A 25,856-nucleotide genomic window follows, 5' to 3' on the forward strand; every position below is an offset into this window, starting at 1 on the left:
TTGCAGTGCACGATTACGAGAGCCGTGCTGTCCCCCGGACAGCGCGTAATCGCTCCGTAATTATGTGTGCGAGCGACGCCGACGACACCGACGCGTCCGCGTGCAACACGGAATGCGATTCGCGACAGATTTTTATTCAACGCGTATCCTATATAGGATTTGTAAGCTCGCGCGTTGCGTGGTATACGGCTCGTTCACCTTTAACTCGTATACGATATATATAGCGGCTGTATATAAAGCAGCTTGCGATGTACGTATGCGAGTGGTTTATTTATTTTTTCGTCGACTGCGACTGCGACGAGGAGGAGGAGGAGGAGGACGAGAAAAGAGGGAAAAAAAGAAAATCCTGAAAAGAGGTGCTACATGTGTGTGCACGCGTGGCCTTGACTGATAAACGCCGACTACTACCGACGCGCGGCACAACGAGCAGTAGAGTACTCCCTGCACACGTATATGAACTCGCGCTCGCTCGCTCGCTCGTCGCGAAAATAATAAAAAAGAAATGGCAAAAAAGCAGCAGAGGAGGAGGAGGAGGAGGAGGCGGAGGAGAAGTATATATCCAGCAGCGACGCGCGCGACTACGATCGGAGGGAGCTGAAAGAGTAGCAGCAGTGGTTGTATATAAATGTGTATACACATGCAAACGCAGAGCTTGACGCGCGCAGCAGCTGAAACGAAAGGGAGAGAGACTGCATCTGCCAGAAAGGAGGAATTTTCGCTGTACACCTATATACATATATCTCGGTAGTACGTAGTCACGGGAGTTATTGAAAAATCGTCGCGTATACAGAAGCAGCAGCAGCAGCAGCAGCACGCGGTCCCTCTTAACGCAGTTACGCCGCATGCAACTCGTATAAAACAATTTTTTTCTTTTTTGTTTTGTCGAACCTACTCGAGAGCTTTTTATTCGCTTGAAAAATTATTTTTACTCCGACGCGATCGGTGCTGCGCGTATTGGAATACGCACTGCACACGAGTTGGAGCGCGTGATTCATGCTCGCCCTCTCTCGCGTATATATATGATAAATGGGCCTTATTCTCTCTCTTGCTGCGTATATAGCACGTATAGTATAAGTACCCCTAACCAGTGGCCAAGTCGCGCGCGCATATATCTCGATAAATTTTACGCGCGCGTGTCAAAATACGCCAAGATTAAATAATTACGCGCGCGTACATACGTACGTACGCATTGGAATTTAATCCTCGTGCGCGCGCGCGGACACGTGTGTAATGCGTATTATACAGCTGCCTGTATATATGTACGACATAACGTAGTGCGTGTGCTGCAGAGCTTCGGAGCCAAAGATCTGTGAGTACTATAAAAGACGCAGCAGCAGCAGCAGCAGTAGTAGTAGTTGCGTATATATCGATCCAAGTGCTGCACGCACTCGAGCTTAGCCCCGCGCTCTATAGCGTATCGCCTATTTCGTATTCGCAATAAAACGTCGAAATGTATGTATAGACGCGAGAGATAGAGTTAAAGGTCGACGACGACGACGACGACGCTACGACGAGGGGGGAGCTTTAGAATGTTAAAAAAAAAAAAAAAAAGAAACTACCGCCACTACGGCGCAAGTGTAGTAGTGCGAGTTATATATAGTGGCGCACATACACACGGGCGCGCGCACAATACGTGTCAGTGAGGGCGCGCCTCCCTCTTCGTGATGTACGCACTGTACGCTATGCTTCCCCTTTGCGCTGCTGCTGCTGCTACGATCCGTGTGGGCTCTCTCTCTCTCGCACCCTTTACTCGACTCGACTCGCTATGTAGCGTTGTATATAGCATCGCAGACGAGAGAGAGAGAGAAACCTTCGACCCTCGTCTCTCAAGGCGGAAGAAACAGTCCAAACCTGTAGTATATATGCTGGCCTGAACCCCTCCTATGCGTATATATATATATGTCTGTGTGTCGGTGTATGCGTCGCTCAGAAAGGGGCGCCAGTCTTCTCTCTCGTATATATATCTATATACCTACGCAGTGCCAGCAGCATCGAGGGTGAGAAAAGCAACGACGGCGACGACGTCGGTGGCGCAGGCAGGCAGTCGCTGTAGTAGGCAGCAGCAACGAAAGACGACGACGACGCTTGAAAGAAACGCCGGCGCATAGATAAAAAGGACCTTATTATACACCGTAGCTAGCGACGAGAGGCGAAAAAGGAATGAGCTTTAATTTATATATAGACAGGAGTTGAGGCTGCTGCTGCTGCTTCTCCTTCTCGTTGACTCTTTCTTCTTGCTTTTTTTATTTTTCAAGAGAAAAAAGTGAGAAAAAAAATTCGCTGATTTTTAGACGAAGAATTTTTTTTTTCGTTAATTAAATATCGTCGCAGGACTGGCTGAAAAGGAGGGGGGATGACGTTGCGAGTATATAACATATATACAAGGTTCAAGTTTTGATAAATAAGTTCGAGATAGCGATATTTATTTCATTTTTGTTTGTTTTTTTATCATCCGCGAGCCCGTCTCGGGCCGCGCGTCACTTTTTATTTCGTGTATAATTTACAAACTTACGATCCTAAGCCTTAGCGATATAAACAATTTCTTCTTTTTTACTCCTTCATCATCATCTTTTTCGCTCTTCTTCAATGCGCACATATCAATGCGAGAGTATACGAAAAAAAAAAATAATAAAAAATAAATAAATAACAACAACAATAAATCAACGAGCTTGAATAATAGTCGCATACTCACATTCATACTTGCATTATACACATTCGTTTTATGCTCGCTCACACTCACACACACGCACATATGGCTGCAGCATATATGGTTCACATCGTTACGCATTCGCGTCGTTAGTGCACCCGTGAGCAGCGAGTAGTAGCACACACGGCGTGTAACGACGGCGACGATGATCATTGATTATTGATCCCGAGGCCGGTGCCAAGAGAGATGGCCGAGCCTCGCGATATTACATTATATATATATATATACCCTCCTCTCTGTCTTTCTCTCGATTATCACGCAGACGTTTTCGCCTCATATTCGCTTATTACAACTTTTTTTTTCTGTTATTATTATTATATAAAATCGACGTTACGCATTACACACGTGTACGTTCGTCGCGTAGTAAACACACACACACACACACACACACACACACATTCAAGTCCTCGCGCGACGACGGAGGAAGAGCCGTATAAAACAAATGCATTATTACATATAATATTACGAATTGGAATGATCGGGGGGCCGGGGTGTATCTTGCGCGAGATATACAGCCCCGGATCGCTGATCTGTTTATTAGTTTATTTATCATCTTTATGTACACAAAGCGACGACAACGTCGATATATAGGAGTCAATAACAACTCCGCGATGCGAGGCGTATCATCGCACGCACGCACACACGAACACACACACACATACACACATCGCCGCTTTCGAAGAACAATAGTTTCGCCTCGCTTTATTTTTTTTTCTCCATGAATAGATGAAATAAAAAACGAACGTACGAAAAAATGAAATGAAATAAAAAAAATAAATAAAAAACAATGCCCTCGCGCGCGCGCGCGCGCTCCTTCGTATATAGTGCGGTGTGCGTAAACAAAACGAAAAATATGCACGTTTTACGGCTGCACCCACACACACACACACACACACAGGTGCGTCTTTACACGCATAGACGCAGGTATACATACGCGTATATAGCACACATACACTCGTGCGGCTTTTTCATTGTCACCGATAAAGGGTTTTTGATACGTATACGTATAGCGCCATAGGCCACGAAAGCACACGAATTCAATTCGTCTCTCTCTCTCTCTCAAAAACATTTTTGTTTTTGTTTTTGTTTTTTTTTTGCTTTAATGGATGCACATCTAATACGCACATCAAGCGTATGGAAATAAAAACGCTTTAGACCTTCTCTCTCTCTGTCTCTCTATTTTTCGCTCTGACGTTTGGCGCGCGGAGTGTTAACAACGCGCAATGATAAAGTTAATTATAAGAGTTCGCCGATTCGAAATAACAGACGAGGACGACTCTGGGCGCTGTTTGCGTAGGCGCAGGTATACATCAACTTTGCGTATTTATATTATTTATATTACGTTTCGCGAGCAATGGCGACTCTTATGAATGTACGTACATCGCGTATATAGCTACTTATCCCCGTTACACCACGGGGCTGCGTTGTTTACACTCGTACATATATATACGCGCAGACGAGCTTCAAGCTGCATATTTATATACGTTTACTATTATTATATAAGCTTGATAAAATCGACGCACGTCCGCGCGCGTATACCGCCGCGCAGTTTTGGGGCGAAAATTCGCCAGCCAGCGAGCCGAGCACGCCTCGTCCGATTCCCATGCGCGCAGAGGAAGCTTTTTTGACTCGAGCGCTGTCAAATCCATAAAGTAGCGAGTGAGGTCGAACGAAAAAAAAACAAAAGAAGAAAAAAAGAAGCGGCCAAGTGCCTATATATTGAATAATCGATCTCTGTCTCTCTGCTCTTGTAAATTTATTCGTGTTTCGATCGAGCTTCGCACATTCGAGCGAGAGACGAGGAATCGATCCGAGATCATCGATGCATCGTGATTGATATAATTGAGGCGCGCTCGGCGCGTTCGTCGTGAACAAAAGAGAGTAGCGATACAATTAAAAAAAAAAAAAGAAAATAATAAAATTAAAGTCCACTCGCCGAAATCGATCTAGCGGAAGAAGGTAACGAACGAAACTCGCTATACTTGGCCAATTACAATCGCACAAAAATGTTCGTAGCGTAAACACGAGATGATTCGCGATTATCACTCTGCTCGCATGAATTCTTGTATGTAAATGTTGAAACTTTACAGATTAAAAATTGCCGAGCGAGTGAGTGAGTGAAGAAGAGAGAGAGATAGAGAGAGCGAGAGAGACTCGCGAGCGGAGAGAAGGGAGAGTTTGTATTTTTCCGCGTTCGCGACGAAACCGGTTTCTCCGCTATGCATGCATGCTCGCATATATATATACGTATGTATACATTCATGGTATATGTGCTATACGTATCAATCGAACGCATTCATTCGTCCGCATTGACAAATGTACTATTTTCTACGCATTTTCAAGCTATATTGCATCGATTCTCTTACGCTTAATATCGAGTCGCAAAACATCTTTTTTCCTTAACATCATACAAAATACATGAGAGATGTATGTACAACAATTAAATATACATGTATAAGTGTGTGTGTGTGTATTATATATCTGACTAACCCCGTTAAAAGGTCGATTGGTGTAATGACAAAAGTTCGATTTTACGCGCTTTAGGATGCCGTTGGCTGCTGCTGATGCATCGACGACGACGACGACGACGACGAAGACGACATTGGTTTGTCGCCAGAGCGGACGAGGTCGCGCTATCGCGAGAGCTCCTGCCAGAGGCCGAGATTGAGCGACACCAGGGGCAGATTCCAGATGCGGCTGAGGCCCTGCTTGGTGATGCGCGTGCAGCCGTAGAGATCGATGCTGCGTATCTTGGGCATGTTCTCGACGATCGAGAAGACGCTCTGGTCGGTGAGCCGACTGCACTGGCCGATGTGCAGCGTCTCGAGCTCCTGCTGATTCTTCGATATCTTGTGGATGCCCTCGTCGCTGATCGGGCATGCGGACAGACTGAGGCTGCGCAGATTGTACAGGCCCTGGCTGATGTTCTGCAGGGCCTGGTCGCCGACCTTGTCGCAGAACGAGACGTCGAGCGAGGATATCTTGGAGTTGCCCTCGGCCAGGTAGGCCATGCCGATCTCCGAGATGTTGTCGCAGGAGCGCAGATTGAGCTCGCGCAGGCTCTGTATCTTGGCCACGTGCTTCATGCCCGAGTCCGTGATGAGCACGCAGAAGGACAGATTGATGGACTTGAGGGTGTTGCCGAGGCCGTTGGCCAGGTGGCGCAGGCCCTCGTCGCTCAGCCGCTGGCAGTCCTGCAGGCCCAGGTGCTCGAGCTCCATGTTGCCCTCGGCCTCCTGCGACTGGCCCGCCACGTAGCCGATCCCGACGTCCGAGATGTGCCAGCAGCTCCTCAGGTCGAGGCGCTTGAGCTTCCTCAGGCCCCAGGCGATCACGTGCAGGCCCGAGTTGGTCACGTTGCCGCAGCCACCCAGCTCGAGCACCTCCAGATTCTTCATGTACTGGGCGATCTTGGCCAGGCTGGCGTCCGTGATGTTCTTGCAGAGGCTGAGATTGAGCTCGGTGAGCGAGGGAAAGGCGCCCGTCAGCGCACCGTTCAGGCCCGCGTCCGACATGTTGTAGCAGCCCGAGAGACTGAGCGACTGGAGCTTAGGCAGGCCGCGAAACACGTCGCCGAGGCCGCGGCGCATCGTCAGCGACAGTATCTGGACGCGCTTGATGCCGCGCTTCTCCATGCACTGGAACACCGGGGTCGAGTGCTTGCGCAGGTGCAGCCTGGCCTCGACGTTGCGCCAGACCGACCTGTGCTGGGCGGCGTCGCGCCACGCGTGACAGACCTGCGCGGCGCGGCCTCGGTCCTGCACGCTCAGCTTGCTGAAGATCAGCGCCAGGATCTCCGGGTAGAGGCAGGATATGTGGCTCGTCGTCGGCCACGACTCGAATTGCTGCTGCTGCTGCTGGCTCAGATCCGTCTGATGCTGCTGCTGCTGCTGCTGGCCCCCCGTCAGTATCGGATGGGGTATCTGATTCTGTATCGACTGATGCTGCTGCTGCTTGTGTCGTAGCTGCGGCGTGGCATGTTGATGCGGATGGTGTGGGTTCAGACTCGGCGGGGAGTGATGCTGCTGCTGCTGCTGTACCCTCTGTATGTGATGCTGCAGGTGACTCGGGGGCATGTAGACCAAGTTTTTACTGCTCAGTGGCTGTGGCAGTGGCACTTGGGCAGCCAACATCGGCTGCTGTTGTTGTTGCTGTTGCTGCTGTTGCTCCAGCTGTGGCGGCTGCTGTTGCGACTGTGACTGTTGCTGCGGCTGCTGCTGCTGCGGTGGCGACCGAGGCGACTCGGAGATCTTGGCCTGCTTGTGACGGGGCGGCCCCGAGGCCGAGTCGTCGTCGCAGTCCTCCTCGTGGTCAGCTCCACCTCCTCCTCCACCACCACCACCTCCTCCTCGATGATGCTTGAGGCCGAGATGCGGACGATGCAGCTGATAGCAGTGGCCCGGTCTGTGTATCAACGTTTGCTGTGTCGTCGTCGTCGTGTTGTTCGTCGAGCCGTGATGGCTCGGCTGCGTGATGGCGCGTACCGGCAGCTTCGTCATGAGCGTCTTGTTATTGGGCAGTCCTGGCTGAACTGCTGCCTGCGCTGCTGCGTTTAGTCCCAGTGCCGCCGCTGGCGATGCCTCGTCTTCGTATCGCTGCTGCTGCTGATTGTGGATTTCTCGATGGAGTTGTTGTTGCTGCTGCTGCTGATGATAATGATGACGATTGGAATGATGATGATGATGATGATGATGATGCTGATTCAGAGGCTGACCAGTATTTTCCATACTACGGCCACTTACTACAGCAGCTTGTCTCTCGCTCTCTCTCTCTCCAGTCTATCTCTCGGTTTTTCACTATATAGCTACACACTCGCTATTGTTATTTTCTTCTGCACACGTGGAATGTATCACTGCACACTGTTGCGTTACGTATATACGATAACGAAAACGGAGCACACCTTACGGACGCCGCGCACTACCTTTCAAACTGACGGACGCACATCTGTGTAACGTCGCTCGCACGAGTCCCGCGCGAGGACTCCTATGTGTATGCACATATACACGATAACCTCTGCGAATGTGCGCGCGTGTGTGTGTCTGTGTGTGAGTCGAGATACTTGTGCAGGCAGCGGGAGAGCCTGCACGAGCGCTCCGAAGCTATTTTTTATACGTATATGTATATAGTGAAAGGCGGCTGCACACACTATGAGAGCGCACTCGTGTGTATTTGTGTGTACGTGTGTGTGTCAGTGCGTCCGAGAACTGGTGTGTATGTGTGTATTGTAACGCGCTTTTTCACTCCGACACACGGACGCGCATCAAGGCTTCTCTCTTCCACTGGCTGTGGCGGCGGAGCACCTGTGTGTTTATTTACACACAAACACGCGCGCCTATACACGTACGTGAGATATTTCTCACGTAAATACGTGTGCTGCTGCTGCTGCTGTCTGTATTTATACGTGCGCGACACACTGCACGCGAACTACTGTTTTTTTTTCTTTTTTTTGCTCCAAAAACTTCTCGCCACTCGTAGAGCACAAACTTTATTTTTTTTACTTTTGTTATTTTGCGTTTCGCACCCACTCGCGCACACTCGTGCGAGATACTATTTCTTACAAAACAACGATCGTTTTGTTATTATCGAACGACCTATGTGCACAGTGTATGACGTCGTTGGTTGAATTCGCGCTACTATCCGCGACCTATCGGAAACGACTGACTCCTGTGCTGCTGTCGCCGCTGCTGGCTCGTCGTCGTCTTGTTTTCAAAATAATACGAGCGTGCGTCGTCGTCGCTATCGCAACTTTCCTTATCATTTGTACGATTTATAATATTCGTGTTTGTGAAAGAAAAAGTGCGAAGAAGTGAAATAACACACGACTCCAGCGACGATGTGTTATCTATTATAATATTTGCAGCACACGCGTGCACATAATGTACTGACTTCCCTTCTATCTCTCTCTCTCTCTCTCCGTCAACTCTGCTTGTCAAAAGTGCATGTATAATTTGTGCGTATACGCGTATGCGGGGCCACGCGAGGAAACGACACAAACACCACCACGGACACTGTCACAACTCTCGACTTTTTTTTTGTAATATAACGGCCGAGATTCTTCTTTTGGCGAAGGAAACGGAGAGTCTCTTTATATCACATATATACGCTGCCTACGAGGAGAGCAGTGCACACGAGTATATGTATGAGAGAGAGAGAAAAAGAGGGATCGAAGAAGAGAGCGGAGCGCTGGAACCTGGTCGGTTTCGGAGCGCGTCCAGCTGCAGACTGACTCGCGCTGAATTTTTCGCACCGACGGCAGCCGCAGCCGCGAATCGTGTGTGTCTGAGAGTAGTGCCGCGCGGCGGTGGCAGCAGCAGCAGCAGCAGCAGCAGCGCCAGTAGTATATAGTAGTAGTGTTGCAGTCTCTCTGTGTGTTGCTATATACGTACGGGGAAGCCGCCGCCGCCGCCGCTGCTGTCGATGACGACTTTGAAAAAATCAGACTAGAGGGCGTGTCTCGCTGCCGCAACGCCGCCACCGCTGAAATGTGCACATGCAGCCGCGCGTAGTATCGAGCGCCTATGCTGCTGGCCGATTCGGTACGTCCTAACGCGGTTAGATGGCACTAAAGGCTGGATCGAGCGGTACAGCGAGTTTGTGTGACCGAGCGATGATACACGTGTGGAATGGTGTGCATCGTAATACATCATCGGCTGCACTGTCGGTGACTATCTTTTGAATTTTCTGAAGAAGGGGATTATTATAAAAAAAAAATATATAAAAAAATATTGATGTGTGAAAAAAGGGGAAATAAGTTAAGTAAATTTTAGCAGCTTAGTATACATCAGAAACACTTGAATAGATCCATCAAACAAAAAAGGCCGCATTGTAGTATTTAGAGCTAATTTTCCTGCTCTATTACACTTTTTTAGCTCAAATTTCACATTTACAAAAAGTAGATGTGACGATTTTTCAAAAAGTGTAATCTGTGCTCGAAATACTTTTGAATACGGTAAACAGGGTAAGTATTACAGAGAATAATTTTATACTTTTGAATTTTCAGAGTACGCGAATCGATTAAAATATGTCACGCAAGATGACGCTAGCTCCCAACTTTCACAGTCCAGATAGCTGCATGTATTATGTACCACGTGTTCCTCGCGCGAAATTGTCAATTTGTGTATTACGATTACGACTTTAACGATTAATTTTTGTAAAAAAAAAAAAATTAATTCATTTTGATAAATAATAGTGGCCGTGTGTTGTCCGTGTGAGTGCACCAAAGGATTTCCAACGACCAATTCGCTATGAGTTTCGTTGACGAAAAACGAGTAGAAAGTGTGAAGAAGTTACGAGAAATAGTGAATTGGGACATCGAAAACGAGCGATTCGAATTTCTCCGTCGAGTTGACTATTTAATACGGTGTTGGGAGGGCGAAATTTCCGATCTCCGAGGCATTTTTCGGACGAAAGAAATTGACTGTCTCCTTTTTGATACGATAATATTGATGAATAAAGGTAGATTTTTCGATCGAGGAGAACGATTCATCGGGTATGTGGCTCGCAGCGGCTACAAGGACCAGCCGAAACTCGACGAAAACGGCGTGCCACTGCTGCGGCGCACCACACCGCTGCATTACGCATTCAGATGCCGTTTAACCACGTTGGACGAGCTTTTCCAAATATATAATAGATTCGATGTGAATTACATCGACGAGTCCGGATGGTCGCACTTTCACGTCGCCTGCAGTCTGGGCTATTGCAGTCTGAGATCCCAATTGCATCTTGCAACTGATGGGCGAGTCACCGCTTCAATTGGCCCTGGGCCGGGGCCACAACAGCTTGGTCGAATTGTTGCTGAGAAGAGGGGCCGATCCCAATTGGGCCAACATAGCAGGATCGACTGCTCTGCATATTATTTTCAAAAGAGACCGCCCAGATTATTACGTCTTAGCGAAGATGTTGTTCGAGCTCAGCGACAAAAAATATCAGCCTTTGCAAATCAATCTTCAAGACTATTTGGGTAACACGCCGTTGCACTTGACTCTGAGTTTGAGGCGGGGCCGTATGGAAATTGTCAAGTTACTGCTGCAATTCGGTGCGAATCCAAATTTAGCCAATGCAAAGGGATGGACACCTCTGAAAAAGCTGTTCAACAGAAAGTACGATGACAAATTGGCCGAGACGTTTTTTCAGATCTGCGCCGAGAAAAAGCAGCCGTTGGAGGTGGACGCAAAGGACAAATTGGGCCAAACCCCACTGCAATTGGCCGTGGCGAATATTTTACCGAGTGCCGTTGATTTACTCTTGGATCAAGGCGCTGATCTGACCGACTTTGTTTTCCCTCTGGCTAGTTATCTTGACGAGATACCAACCAACTATACCCACAGTTTTGATTTGAGATTGGCATCTGGCCTTTTGGTCATCACCGAGCGCCTCGAGAAGAGTGGATACGAGCTGGACCAAAGCGGCGCCTTATCGATCATGAAAGTGTTCGCCAAGCACAGATGGTTCGAGAAGCCGTCCGATGCCGAAAGAGCTTGGTGCGATCAGGAGAAGTTCAGCAGCAAAGCAAGTAAAATAATGGTGAATCCGAGTCTGTCGCTCTACGACCTGATCCAGTTACAACCCGAAGAGGCGTCGAAACTCGTCACGTACGCGGACTATTTCAGACTTTGGTCCTCGCGTGAATTAGGCAATCTCTTCGTCTCCAAAAGCCATAGAAAGCCCTGCACTTTGCACCTGATAGAGAAACTATCGAGAGGGTTTTTCCGTGAGTGGGCACTGGAATTTTTCTGCGAACTGGTACGATATCAACTGCCAATAGAGTGCTGTGAAATTATCATCGATGATTCATTCGTGAACGAAAATTTATGTAATATCTGCTTGGCGGCTGCAATCCAAAATGAAAAGGACAGGGGAAAAATGAAATAGCAGATGATGATATAATTTTTATTTGTGAGGAACCAGCGAGATCGGAAGCAAGTCGAAAATGGCGAAAACTATCAGTGCAGTAAAATGATTGTAATAACAAATGTAATAAATTGTATTTAAATAATACCCGTGAGAGCTCGGAAAATTGTACGCTGCAAGCTAAGGCTTTAGCTTGAAAAGTACGGGACAGAGCTCGTGATGGGCATGCAAGCATATTTTCAGTATTATTACATGTCCGCTGGTGTTGAATGCTGTGTATTTTCCATATTGTTCAAATAAATTTTATTAAAAAATGAGTATCGATTCTTGTTATTGACGAGCACAAAGAACTTGATATTTAATATTTGTATGCCAATAAATTGGCCCTCGACTGAACTCATCTTTCGTTCGCACCTACCTCGTGGCTTTTCTCTTTTGTTTTCATGCGATAGTAACGTTCCATTGCCTTCGAAGTTCAGAAGACGATCGGTGTCATCGAGAATAGTGTTTTTTCGCTCCGTCGTAATGCACACGCAGCCGCGAGCGCTGTATCGAGCGCCGATGCCACCGATTCGGTACGTCGTGGTTAGATGTCACCACGGGCTGGATCGCGCGGTGCGCGACTATAGGCGCAGCCGAGTAGCGACGACGATGCTTTATACGTCTCGCGGTGCGCTCGTAACGTTGAATCGATCGTCGGTAGACGAGACAAGATTGAACGCTACAATATTTTGTATGCGCTCAAGATGGAAATAACTTCGATATTCGATTTTCATACTAAAATCGTTGACATGTTTGTTACATTCTTATAAACAACTTTAGCGATGTCTAGCCGGAAAAAGTCAATGTACGTTAGAAACCAAACGAAAAAGGCCGCAATATCGTAGTACCTGTGATCTATTATTTACCACGTGAGTAATGCGTAAAACCCGTTGGAATATACGTACGGTTCGCGAAAGACGGCGCTGACTTCGGAACAGTAAGCCCAATCGCGAAAGAAAACAATGCGGCTCTATTGTACACTGTAGTATATATCTATATAACGATTATAAATATAGATATATACATGTGGTACTTTTCGCGATCATCGGGCTTTCTGCTCTCGACACGCATGTCCGGATTTTCTACCACGTGTTCGCGCGCGTGAGAATTGTCAGTTAACGTTACTACTCCAGCGCGCGATCAACGGCTGTAGGCAAATTTCATCGATTGCGGCAAGCGATTTTCGTGAAAGAAAAAAGAAAATCTCGAATTATAAGTGTGTGCGAGTGCGCCAAAGGACTTTAAAAGATCGATTCAATACGAAGATCGTTGACAGAATGGTTTTAGGAAAACACATAATTCCCTATTTGAAGGACTATCGGGATGAAGGAATGAATTGGGAGATCGATCACGAGCGTATTGAATTCATCGGACGAATTAATGATTCACTGGATGTATGCGAGGACGAAATTCCGAATTTCCGACATATCTTGAGCTCCGAACAAATCGACCGTCTCGTCACGGATTCGATAAATATGATAGAGCAGATAACGGGGGGAGGGATCGATCGAGGAAAACGATTCATCGGTTACGTGGCTCGCAGCGGCTACAAGGACCAGCCGAAACTCGACGAAGACGGCCCCGGCGTGCCACTGCTGCAGCGCACCACACCGCTGCATCACGCATTCAGATGCGGTTCGCGCTTGCTCGACGATACCAGGATAGCCGAGCTCTTCGCCATTTACAACAACAGATTCGACGCGAACATCGTCGACGAGTCCGGATTGTCGCACTTTCACGTCGCCTGCTATCTGTGCTATCGCGACGCGGTCGAGAGATTTCTCGATCACGGCCAGGATCCCAATTGCATCTGGCCGGAAACCGGTCAGTCGCCGCTGCACCTGGCTCTGCAGAAGAAGAAACAAAGGCCGACGCTCGATCTGCTGCTGAGGAGAGGCGCCGATCCGAATTACGCCTTGGAAAACGGTGCGACGCCTCTGCACGTCGCGTGCCGGGGAAAGAGCTGCGATCCGGCGTCGCTGAAGCTGTTTTTCGAGGCCAGGGGCCAAGGATATCCGCCGGTGCGAATCAATGCCCAGGATCGTTTGGGCAATACGCCGCTGCACGACGCCCTGAACATGGAAGGCGCCCGCTTGGCGATCGTCAAGTTTCTTCTGCAGAAGGGCGCGAATCCAAATATGGCCAATGAAGAGGGATCGACGCCTCTGCACGTCGTGAGCGAGAAATGCCGAGATGTTGGCTTGCTGAAGGCGTTTTTCGAGTTGAGCCAGAAAAAGTATCGTCCGTTGAAAATCGACGCGCAGGACGAGGGGGGCCGGACACCGCTACACTTGGCCTTTAGAATGTCCTACGAGAAGATGGCCGTGTTTCTGCTCGAAAACGGAGCCGACCCGACTGTCATCGATTCGAAGCGATTCACACCTCTGCACGTAATTTGCAACCAAACGCAGGAATCCGGGTTGGCACAGATATTTTTCAAAACTATCGATGCCAATGGTCAGTCGGTGCAGGTCAATGCTCGGGACGATTTGGGTCGGACACCGCTGCAATTGGCCGTGGCGAAAATTTTACCGAATACCGTCGATCTACTCTTGAATCGTGGCGCTGTTTTGACCAACTTAGTTTTTCCTCCAGCCAGCTATTTCGACGATCAAAAATCCATTCACAACATAGATGATATAGTTTACCACAGTTATCGTCTCATAATAGCATCCGGCGTGTTGGCCATCGCCGAGCGCCTCGAGAAGAGTGGATACAAGCTGGACCAAAGCGGCGCCTTATCGATCATGAAAATGTTCGCCAAGTTCAGATGGTTCGAGAAGCCGTCCGATGCTAAAAAAGCTTGGTGCGATCAGGAGAAGTTCAGCGGCAAAGCAAGTACGATAAAGGTGAAACAGGACCAGCTGTCGCTCCTCGATCTGGTCCAGCTGCGACCCGAAGAGGAGGCAAAACTCATCACGTACGCGGACTACTTCGAGTTGTCTCAGGACAGAAAAATAGCTAAGCTCGCCCGAAATTACAAAGAGCGCTGTGCTTTGCATCTAATCGAAAAAATGTCGAGAGGATTTTTCCGAAATTATTCGCTGGATTTTTTTTTGCAGCTTATACACAAACGGCTCCCGATCGAGTTGTCTGAAAAGATCTTGGAAAAATTGAACAATGAAGATTTATATAAGATTTGTTTGGCAGCCGAAAATATAAAAGACAGTGAAAAAGGTGTAGTAATTCAAAATCCCAAAAAAGCCAAAATCGCAAGGACAGTAAAGAAATAGAATAACAAGTGTACGCTACAAGCTAAATTTAGCTTGACTTATAAGCATATTTAAAGTATTTTTGAATATCCAATGATATTCAATGTTGTATAATATCCATATTATTTAAATAAAGAATTTTAAAGAATGGGTATCGACTTTTTTGTTGATAAACGCAACGAACTAAATATTCAATATTTATAGGTACCTATTGTGAGGAAGAAGGGGATCAAGTGAAAGATAATAAAATAATAATTAAGAGAAAAAAAGGTTTTGGACTTGTTTCGCGAGCCCACTCGAAGTATCCGCTAATCCTTGTCGATAAATTGATTGTTTAAAAATCAACGCGCAGGTTTGAAAGTCTACGAGAATTGTAGCGAAAAGCCTCGTGGGTTGATGGAAAATCTACATAGATATTTTGTCAATACACGAGACTTACCTAAGTAGACAATTTATTTGATCCACGTGGTATCGCAATGCCCGATCCTCGAGGAATCTACATATGATCCACGTGGAATCTGTGTGATAATCAACGCGGATATCCATGAAAATTTTTTTCAACTGAGTTAGCTCACCTAAGGTTTTCCTTTCACGACATTTTTTATATGACATCTGAGGTACGTGTACCCCATATGATTTTTTCACGTTTTCAATATTTTGTCACTTATACGATTTTGACGCCTTTGAACTGTTGGTTAACAGAAGAGTTAAACAGGTATTTTGACGTAGTTTTGTGGATGCCTCGCGGAAAGTTATTAATTATTATTATTATTATTATTATTATTATTATTGATAATCGTTTCAATAATAATTTATTTTGGTTCAGATTTACATATCTTTATGAACAAATTATAATAGCGAAGTTGCCGGTATCTATTTCCTATTCCAAGTATCTCAAACTCCGCTTGACGTTACTAATTTGAAACACCTTTTTGTATACAAGAGGTTGATAGTAAATAAATCTGGAAGCGTTTATTTAATAAAATATTTAATTTTTCATTCGATTTCATTGAATGCCAATAAAATTTTTGTTCTGTAGTACATTAACGATCGTGAGTTAATTGGACAATGGAAACGGCTGAAATATTTCATATAAAATCACTCGACATTGATATAAAAATAATATTTTTATCTTCGATCATAGTAATGAAATTTTCGACCATGACTATTATTCCAAACAAAGTCACAAAACAGTTAATGCTTGAATAATAGATATATACTCAAATATAAATTTATAATGATTAAGCACTATTTTCTTCTTTTCTAAAATGTAATCGTATTATTATCTCTTGGCTATGATTAAGAATACTCATAAAAATAAAATATGCTTCAGGATCGCTCGACATATCTGTACAAATAGATCATCGAGCAACCAACGATCACTCATTGTTTTCTTCGCGGAATGATTCTTTCGCATTTTTTTTTCACTATACAATTTGTGATTTCGCGGAAAAAATTCGTCGAAATCTCTCGAGTATATACACAATCCCAAAATTATTACAATTCAGGCATTACACATCACAATATACACTTGCCAGTTCGAAAATTGACTTTACACGCATACGCACTCGAACAGCTAGGGGCAGCCCGTTATATAATACATTTCGCTTTACACCGAATACTTTTTCGTTTAATTACTGTACATTTACGTATATAAACGTCTTATCACCATTGTATTTTTTTTCACGACCTCGGTTAATCGCCCGGAAAGAAAAAAAAGCCACATTACCGTGTGGCTTCTCTCAAATTCGGTCTCTCTACTCGCGCTCGACGATAAAAGCTCCGTTCTCGTACGATCTCGCGCGAAGTGCAAACACGAAGCCTAAAAACGATATAGGGGCACTTTTTTCAAAAGTACGAAAAATATAATAATAAATTATAATAATGCTAATGATAAAAGAGTGGAACGACGCAGAGTCGCAGATATACACACGATAGCCTATTTACAGGCGCGCGAGGCGGTAGCGGCGATCTTCCGATCGATATTTACAAGTTGCAGCGCGCGCGCCTCCGAGCTCCTTACACGATAATTGCGTATAAAATTTACAAGATAATAATCCTAGCAAAAGCACATAATACAGTTGTTGATGCGTCGAGCGCGATATCAGAGCGTCGACGAAGATTCGCTCGTTTTGTAATAATGCGGCGAAAACAGCTCGACGCGGTCATTACGAGCGAGCGTATCCGTCTTTGTACACATAAGTATCCTCGCGTTCACGCGAGCCTATTCACGAGGCACACATCCTCATCATCTCGAAACGAGCCGGCGGCAATTTTTCCTCCCCCGCTTCATTCAGGCGGTCCAAGTGGACGCGACGTCGCCCATTTCGCGGCTCTCGGCCGTGGTCTCGACGCTGCTGTCGCTCAGCAGCTTCTTCACGCTCTGGTGGCGCTTGGGGCCGCTGCCCGCCTGCGAGCCGTAGCCGTTCGAGCCGCTCGTCAGCATGGCCCGATGATGATGATGATGATGGTTCCTCGTGCCGTTCTCCAGCAGGATGGCCGAGTGCAGCTGCTGCTGGGCCGACTCGTCGCCGTGACCATCACCAGCAGCGCCACCGGCCCCGGAGCTGGATCGAAACGAGCGACAGCATATCCTGACGACGAAGACGGCGAAGCCGAGGCCGAGGCAGGCGCCGGCGAGCACGTCCCACCAGTGATGCCGATTGTCGGTGATGCGCGACATCGAGCAGCCGAGGCCCCAGAGCAGCGCCAGGCACTGGAGCCATGGCTTCACCAGGATCAGCACGAGGCGCTCGGGTATCCGAGCCTGCAGGTACCACTGCGAAACGGAGACAAATTATTAGATATAACTCGAGAGGCGCTGCGGGTGAAATTTTAGGATGCTGGTGCTTTGTGTGTGTGTGTGTTTTTTTTATTGCTTTAGGGATGCGGGTGGGATAATGTGCGGTCGAAGCGAGCGGACGACAGGAGAAATTGAGAGAGTTCTCAAAACCACACGAAACATATTTCGCTCAGGCTTTACCTGCGTGGTTCCGACAATTTCTCCGCTTTTGTTTATCCTCTCTCTCTCTCTCTCTCTCTCTCTCTTTCTCTCACGCACAATGTGCCGTCAGCTTCGGATTCACAATGTGAAAATTCAAAACTTACGATCAAAAAAGTCGCCTGGAATATGGCCAGCGCCGAGTGGCCCGAGGGAAATGACTTGTCCGAATCGTTGACGTAGAACCAGGATAATTCCGTGTTGGTGCACGTGTACAATCTCCTGTACCTGTGAAACACACATAGGCCATGCATTATAATTTACTATTATACGCCTCGCTGCATATACCACACAGCAGGATAATGTCCTATTCGCGCAGTAACAGCAGCTGCAGCTCGATCTCGTTACATAGTTATGGAAATTGCACACACGCACATAGGCACGTGTGTGTGTGTTTATACGAGCTGCTGCTGCTGCTGCTGCTGTTACTGCGCGGCAATTTCGACGTGAAATTAATGTTATTAGCCGCGGGTCTATAGCTCGTTGCGCTCGCGCGCCGAGACACCACGAGACTCGAGAGAGATCGGTATAAAATCGCGATTAAAACGCCCTGGAAACGGCGAAATTCCTGCAGTCGCGGGCAGGCACGCGTGTGTGGCCCCGCGCGCACAAAAAATATCATTGAATTCGTAAAAGCCGGCGTAATTGCGGATAATAACGGCATTAGATATCCCATAAAAGATAAACAAAAGAAAAAGGAAATCGTACTCGAGTAAAGTCGCCCATTATACAGAAAAACTACCGCTCGGCTATGAATCACGATTTAATCGATGAGCATATATTGCATACTCACTCGTTGGTGCAGTTATCGATGCCTTGAGGCCGGCAACTGTCGATGAAGTGCGGCCTCGGCTCGCCCACCACGACCTTGACGATCTCCACGACGAAGAGCAGATACCACCAGCCGAGGGTGTAGTAGCCGTACCACTGCCAGAACTGACGGCCGCGCGACGACGGCGACTGCTGCGAGTTGCTGCTCGACGACGAGGTCGACAGAGAGCAGTCGAGGCTCTTGTAGCTCTCCGGCGAGTAGCAGCTCCACTCGGTCGCGTAGATCTGCGATCACGAATCATTATTAGTTTTCAACCGAAGGGAAATCGAGAGAGGGGAATAAAGAACTTACCACGACGGCCGGCACGACGATGGTGACGAGGATGAGGGCGACCGTCGACACCGAGTCGCCGGTAAAGGCGAACTGTATCTTGGGATCGTTGCACCAGAAGCCCACCTGCTGATTGGGTATGTAGCCGAGCTCGCCCAGCAGCATGAGTATCGATACTGCAATACAAAAAAATAAAAAAAATAAATTCCACGATATAACGTCGTTACTTTTGGTTAATTGCATTGTCGAGCATTGAGCAACTCTATCTGGTTTGCTTGGGCTTTTTAACGAGGATTAAACGAGGCTTTTACCTTATCGCCGCGGTGATTAATAACGACATTATAAAGCCGTACGTATACATATAGGCGGGCGATTTATTAAGCCGCTTTATATATTTATCGGAGCCTACATTATAACGTTTATATATGCTGCTGCAGCGCACGCGGACGCGAGAGAAAAAGTAAAAATCGAGGGACGCCGCGCGAACGAAATCGAAAGAGGCGCAATTACGAATCGCGCTAATAATAATAAAAGTCAAAGCTGCGAAAGTGCACCGCGCGGAGTTGCAATTGCACCGATCCGCCGCGTATTTATGTACGTATGTAGGGGGAGTGGAATCGCGACCGAGTGCCACAGAGCGCGTCTATTACATAAAAGTTCAAATTGATTAAAGCGTGTCGATGCGTGTATATATATATGCGGCATTACACACACACATACACACATGTATAAATATACGCGCGTATATTATTATCGCGATTACACCATAATGAGAACTAGTTTTCACCACTGCACCGCAGAGCAGCGCGGCACACGAGTGTACGCGTATACATGTTGCACTTTACCGCGCGTGCGGTAGCCACGGCCTTTTTTTTTTTTTTTTTACATAACATAAATATAAGGCGCGTTGCTCCTTTGCACGCGTCGTCGTCGTCGTATTATACCGAGAGTATTATAACGTGCAATTATTATTATTTAATCTTTTCTCGCGCTGCAGCCTCGCAGTCTCGCGTAGACGACGATCGAGATTCAGGCTCGATTTCAAATACACACACGCGTATACATATTTACGCGCGAAACTAGTTTACGTGCAGTCCCGCGGGAGAGTTTCGCAAAAGTACCAGCGTATTATACACTTGTACTTATTATGTATCTTAATTACGTGTAGGAGACATTAGCGGCACGTGCGTGTACGCACATTATACATTCACGAGGCGAGATAGGGAGAGAGAGAGAGTCGATTGATAGGCACACGCGTTATTTTGAATTTTTTTCTACGTACATTATAAAATACGAAATGTAAGCATACAACCGTGCTCATCGAGTCGCGATAAATTCGCAATAATACGAGCGACATGTAGAGTCGATACAACGTGTTTACAACGTCGTTTGTATGCGCGCCGATTTGCGCGTCTCCTTATTTCCTTCGCTCGCACGAAACTCGTATTATTAATATAATATAGTAATGTGTATTGAGATGCACCGCTGAGAGCGAGCGAGCGCGTGGCGCGAAAACGTGATTTTTCACTCATTTTTTTTCCGGTTTTGTTTTCGTTAAAAATGCATCAGGAGGAACTTGGAGAGAACGAAAATATACGTTTCGGTGCACGCAGGCGGCCTTGACATTTGCGCGGGTGGCCGCTTACACATACGATCGATCACGCGGAAAGAGAGCAATAACTCCGGTTATTTTTCTTGTACGAACTCGTATATACGAGAAGCATTAACGAGATAAGGACACCTGTTGTTTTTTTAGCAAATGACAAAAAGCGACGAGAAATAAAAGAATGACACATGCAATTACCTAAAATAGCGATGACAAAGTTGGCGGAGAACCTCCATGGGAATCGGCTCCTGCACACCGTCATGATCTCTTTGATCTCGTCGCGTCCTTTCTCATGGATCTTGCAGGGCACCGTCGTAGCAGTAGTTTGCTGCTGCTGCTGCTGCTGCTGCTCGTCCAGTTTCTTCACGTTATTATTGCCAGCGACAGAGGCTGATAATCGTCCCGCACCACCACCACCACCGCCGCCGCCGCCACCGGCTTCGTGCAGCACTGCAGCAGCCTCTTGCCTGATCCGTTGATGATGATGATGATGATGATGATCGTCGAGCTTTGTCGGCGTCTGCTTAAACCACAAACACATACGCACGCATGATACAATCGGTTACACTCGAAAGCTTCTTTTTTTTTAATTTTATTTCGTCTTTGTTGCGTCGTTGGTCGTCGAGGATATTTTATTTTTTGTCGTTGCGTGCAACGAAAAGACGAGTCGCGTATAACATGGACGAAGCGCAAAAATAAAAGTTGGAGTTTGCCAGTTTGACGCGTCGCGTTCGACTGGCAATGTTAGACTGGCGATATATATGTACGGCAATGCGACCGATCGAGCAGTATTGCCCGTGTTGTAAGTGTGTGTGTGTGTAGTAGTGGCGCAGAAGAGAGTGAGACACTGACAACAGGCCGTGAGTCGGTCGGTCGGTCGGGCGCGTGGATTAACAACAACTAGGTCGAAACGCGCGCCGGACTAATTCAGGACGCGGACTGGCTCTGGTCGGGATTTGCTCTGGCGCATGCAAATGTATATATTATAAGGCAGGGTTTATACGTAAGACGAGCGTGCGCGCGAGAGCAGAGGGATTTCGCGCGTCGATAATCGATGATCGATATTATTATTTTATTACCGCTTAATACATCATAACCCGATGAATAAGCGCGGAGAAACTCCTTCGAACTCTTTTTTTTTTTTGTTGTAATGTGTAAAGTCAACGGCCCCGCGAACACGTCGAATATTACGAGGAATGAAATATAATAGCTATATTTCCACTCGAGGTATTATAAACACTATATGTAGCGCGATGCGATCGTTATACCGATACTTTGGCGCTTATGTACAACACGTATATATGCTTCGCGTATATCTGTACGCTAGCACAAAGCTTTTGATGCTTCCACGAAAGGCCCGCGTGCTTAGCATAAACGTATTAATATACAGGCGCCGAGGCGAATTATAATTACGGTATACACACTCGACGACGCGATCTATATTAAGTGACACCTTCATCATCATCATTATATGATTACTTATTATATCTTTGAATCCGAAACACCGATTGCAACCGATCGACCGGAATCGAATTGCCGCGATCGTCGTCGCTGAAAATGACGAGACAAGATTTTTCGTTTCTTTTCTTTGTGCCTCGTTGTAATCGTAATCGTGTTGTACAGTAAAATCTAGCTTTCCCGTTTCCGGGCAAATTATCGTGGGAGCCGATAGAGCGCCAAGACGAGGAGGGCAGGTGCGCGCAGGTGTGACTCGACTTTTCTTTTCATCGATCATGCGTGAATCGCCATGTACAGAGAGAGAGAGAGAGAGACAATCGACCGAACGGAGCGTCGACAAGTGTACGTACGCGCGCGAACGATTATTGGCCGCGAGCTGCGGCCGCGTCTTACTGCACTCGAGTGCATCGACGAACTCGCGCGTGTGATTTATCGTTACATTGTCCAGTGCTATAGAGTATAGCAGTGCGCGTGGATATATTCCATTAGCGATGGACCGAGGCGTAATTCTCTATACTCGTTTCCCGGGAAATATATATGCATGCGCAGCGTCTATTGTGCTCTACTAAATCAGAGAGGCTGGTTTTATACAGTCTCTAAGAGGGCTATTTCGTTGATCGTAATTGAGACGAATCGCATCGGCGAGTTCGTTGCACTGCTTCGCGTATATCGCACTTCACTGTGGAGATTTTACTTGGAAACAACGAAATACACTGGGAATGGGAAATTTCATCATCGTAATCGATCGATCCAATCGTGTACCATCAATTACAGAAACAAGAACAACAACAACAACAACAGCAACGAGGAAAAAAATAACTACGTACGTTCACCAACAGATCGACACTGACACAAGCGCACATAACGATCGATCGCGAGCCTTGGCTTTGTCGCTCGCTCGCTCGCTGCCGAACGACGACTGCGACGAAGCAGCTTCAACCCAACGCTTTCCACATCCTCGCGTGCTCGTATATTTATATTTATAAAAAAGTTTAAATAGCCCGTGTCACAGAGGGATCCCTTTAATATTTCACCAGGCGCTCGACGATATACGATTGCGTCGCGCTGCACACAGGCAGCTGTACACACTTCCAAGTACATTATAATAAGAGAGCCTCGACGGCACGCGCGCGCGCGCCTTAATCGACGGGGCGCGATTGGGTAGGGGGAAAGAAATTAAAAGTCGATCATTCGTAAGTACGAAAATGAAATACGTAATTGCGTTTGAAGAATGATGAGAGAGAAAGATATATGATAGACGAAAATTTACCTACATATTAGTGGCTTTAAATATCACTTCGAGATGCGCTCCGAAAGCTCCTTATCCCACATAACGTTATAAACGGTTAGAGGCGCGTGGGCGTCTTGGAAGAAGGGGGGAAGGAGTGATCAGGGGCAAGTACTAAGCTACTACTCGATGCGAGCTCGCGCACGCACACAACCACACTACTGCTCGTACCAGCCAAGAAACTTCGGTCAACCCTGCCTTGCGCCGCTGCTCTATATAAGTATAGTATCCCTTCACCCACTCTCGCGCTCGCGCTTGCGGCTAAGCTGCCGCTGCCGCTGCCTCGTTCCCTCCTCCTCCTCCTCTTCTCTATACGTCACACACATATAATTATTGTATCCACAAACACACATACACTTATAATGTATACCGTGTATAAATGTTGACCCCGACACTGTACAGTACATACAACTACATTACGATGGCGCGACTTTATTTTTTTTTAACAGGTAGGTGTAAGCGCGAACGACGTTACGAACGATCGATCATCATAGATTCGTCGTCGTCGAGGCGTTGGCATTGCTGCATTTTCTTTCTTCTTTTTCCAATCGATCGGCTTATATATATTTATTTTTTTCAACGCCACCAAGATTAATCGTTGCCGAACGAGATTAATGGATTCGCATTGTTGCGGATCAGACGCGAGTTGACTTTATCCATGCGCTGCGGAATTTCAGTAGTACACACACGTAGCACAATAAATATATTACGAGTGTGCGAAATTCAGCGGGCCTCGAAATAGCTAGGATCCATTCGGCTATTCCGTCGATACTACAATGTGTCCTTCCGAGCCGCGATCAGCAGTAAGAAGAGACAAAAGGTATACACTCGAGTGAATCGTTTCGCAAAACGCCTCGGCCCGTAAATTGGCATGTATGTGTATTATAATATACGAGCGCGCACTTATACACTCGGATTGCCATTTACGTTTTTCATTTTTCATGCATTAAGCAGCAGCAGCAGCAGCAGTCTGAGATGCTATCGGACAGTCGAGCTCGCGCGCGCATTCATTATGCGTATAATTCACCTTCTTCCTCGCTCGCTCTATCTCTCGTTGCGAGTTTATGTACTCGCGAGCACAACCTTGAGCAGCTCTGTTATAAACCTTCTTCTATACCGAGGGAAGGAAGGAGGAGGGAGGGAGGGGCTAAAAATTCGCGTACGTCTGTAAAATAGTTTTTCAGGGTCGTCTCTGTGCACACATTATACGTACTGTACAGGACTCCGTATATATACAGCGCCGCCGCAGAGGAAGAGAAACAGAGAGAAGACGAGGCTGATCTTAACGAGAAGAGGATTTTATTCGCCTTTTTCCCTGGCCCGAGCACGAGCGGAGCTCGGAGCTCTCTGCACACATCCTGAGTTTTATATAAAGTCGAGCCCGAGGAAATGTGCACCATACGTTTGCGTCTGTGTGTGTGTGTGTGCACTCGCGCGCTCTCGTTATTTTATTTTCTCAATCTTCTTCCCCCTCGGTTTTTATATACCAGTAGTGCGCCGTCGCTGCAGCTGGGACCCTTTTTCTTGATGCTTCATTTTTCGTAGCAGCGACAGCGCTTAAAATGCGTTAATTAACGAGGAACTCGAGTACTGTACTACCACGATCCGCAAATTCTACACGTTATACGCAAGGAGCAAAGCTTCGTACTACCATCGCGTTATACATACTCGAGCTTCTTAAAAAAGTTTTTCTATACGCGCGCCAAAAACGCAAAATCGACCTCGACATATATAATGGGCTTTTCAATGTCAATCATCGTCGTCGACGCTCGATTTCTTTTGTTCCCCCGCGCACCCGTGTGCGCAACGTCTCGCACACACACACACACACACGGGCGCGTTTATTTGCCAGCACGAAAATACAATAATGAAAAAAATAAACGAGGAAAAAAAAAAGAAACGTTTTATAGGTGAAGACGCGAGCGCGTTGAGGACGAGGCACAAATGCGCGCGTCTACATATATGGGTCGTAGGATGTGGCGAATCAAGGCGAGCGAGTGCGCGGCCAAAAGGAAATGGTGCATTAGCACCAATGAGCGATAACGATATATACATATATTCGCCTTATGACAAGTTACAGCGCCTATATATTATGGACGTGACGCGGGTCCGTATATAAACATCGATTATTCATCGGCACTTTTTGTTGTATTTATAGCTGTACATATGCAGTTCGGTAAACGCGGAAAGTAATTTTGCAGAGCGATGGTGTCGCACGTGAGCGAAAAAACGTTAACGAAAATTTGGTTTTTTTTTATCAAGGCGTTTTCAAGCCTCCTTAGTCGCATTTGAGATTTCTTTCGATCCAAATTTAGATAATCATCAGTTGATGCATAACACGTACGAACAATTTTGACGTGAATTCTGAACAGTTGCAACGCATAAAAATTTTGCCAAGTATATAATCGTATTAGGGCTGCGATGACCGAACCATTGAAAGCTGAATCATTGAGATTCAGAATGATTAAATTTTGGATAAGAGTTCGAGGAAATGATACCGACCATTAATGCTGGGCAAAGATACTAGTAAGTCATTTTTCCCAATACAATAATTAATTTGCTGTTTTTAAATTATATTTTATTCTTGTTT

General features: G+C 46.6%; 4 protein-coding genes across 7 annotated transcripts in view; 2 read left to right on the forward strand and 2 right to left on the reverse strand.

Moving 5' to 3' along the window:
* Positions 1-2,402: 2,402 nt before the first annotated feature.
* LOC106656730 (F-box/LRR-repeat protein 14-like) lies at positions 2,403-8,949 on the reverse strand. The gene has a single exon (XM_014377854.2). The coding sequence runs from the start codon at positions 7,432-7,434 to the stop codon at positions 5,341-5,343; it is 2,094 nt and encodes a 697-aa protein (XP_014233340.1). The 5' UTR covers positions 7,435-8,949; the 3' UTR covers positions 2,403-5,340.
* Positions 8,950-10,438: 1,489 nt separating this feature from the next.
* LOC106656623 lies at positions 10,439-11,578 on the forward strand. The gene has a single exon (XM_014377687.1). It carries the CDS (start codon positions 10,439-10,441, stop codon positions 11,576-11,578), a length of 1,140 nt encoding a protein of 379 aa, XP_014233173.1.
* A 1,298-nt stretch (positions 11,579-12,876) lies between these two features.
* LOC106656624 (ankyrin-3-like) lies at positions 12,877-15,048 on the forward strand. The gene is made up of 3 exons (XM_014377688.1): positions 12,877-14,568; positions 14,662-14,820; positions 15,016-15,048. The coding sequence occupies exons 1-3, from the start codon at positions 12,877-12,879 to the stop codon at positions 15,046-15,048; spliced, it is 1,884 nt and encodes a 627-aa protein (XP_014233174.1).
* A 1,179-nt stretch (positions 15,049-16,227) lies between these two features.
* Positions 16,228-25,856, reverse strand: part of LOC106656711 (uncharacterized protein T28D9.3-like) — a 28,401-nt gene continuing 18,772 nt past the window's right edge. For all 4 annotated transcript variants that reach the window (XM_014377818.1, XM_014377821.1, XM_014377820.1 and 1 more), the window contains 5 exons: positions 20,719-21,040; positions 18,936-19,090; positions 18,606-18,868; positions 17,920-18,040; positions 16,228-17,590 (listed from right to left, as the gene is read on the reverse strand). In XM_014377818.1, coding sequence (XP_014233304.1) covers positions 17,105-17,590; positions 17,920-18,040; positions 18,606-18,868; positions 18,936-19,090; positions 20,719-21,040 — 1,347 coding nt within the window. In that variant the 3' untranslated portion in view covers positions 16,228-17,104. The remainder of the gene's footprint in view (positions 17,591-17,919; positions 18,041-18,605; positions 18,869-18,935; positions 19,091-20,718; positions 21,041-25,856) is intronic.

This window comes from Trichogramma pretiosum, unplaced genomic scaffold, assembly GCF_000599845.2.
Source record: "Trichogramma pretiosum strain Unisexual culture from Peru unplaced genomic scaffold, Tpre_2.0 scaffold41, whole genome shotgun sequence".
Lineage (NCBI taxonomy): Eukaryota > Metazoa > Arthropoda > Insecta > Hymenoptera > Trichogrammatidae > Trichogramma > Trichogramma pretiosum.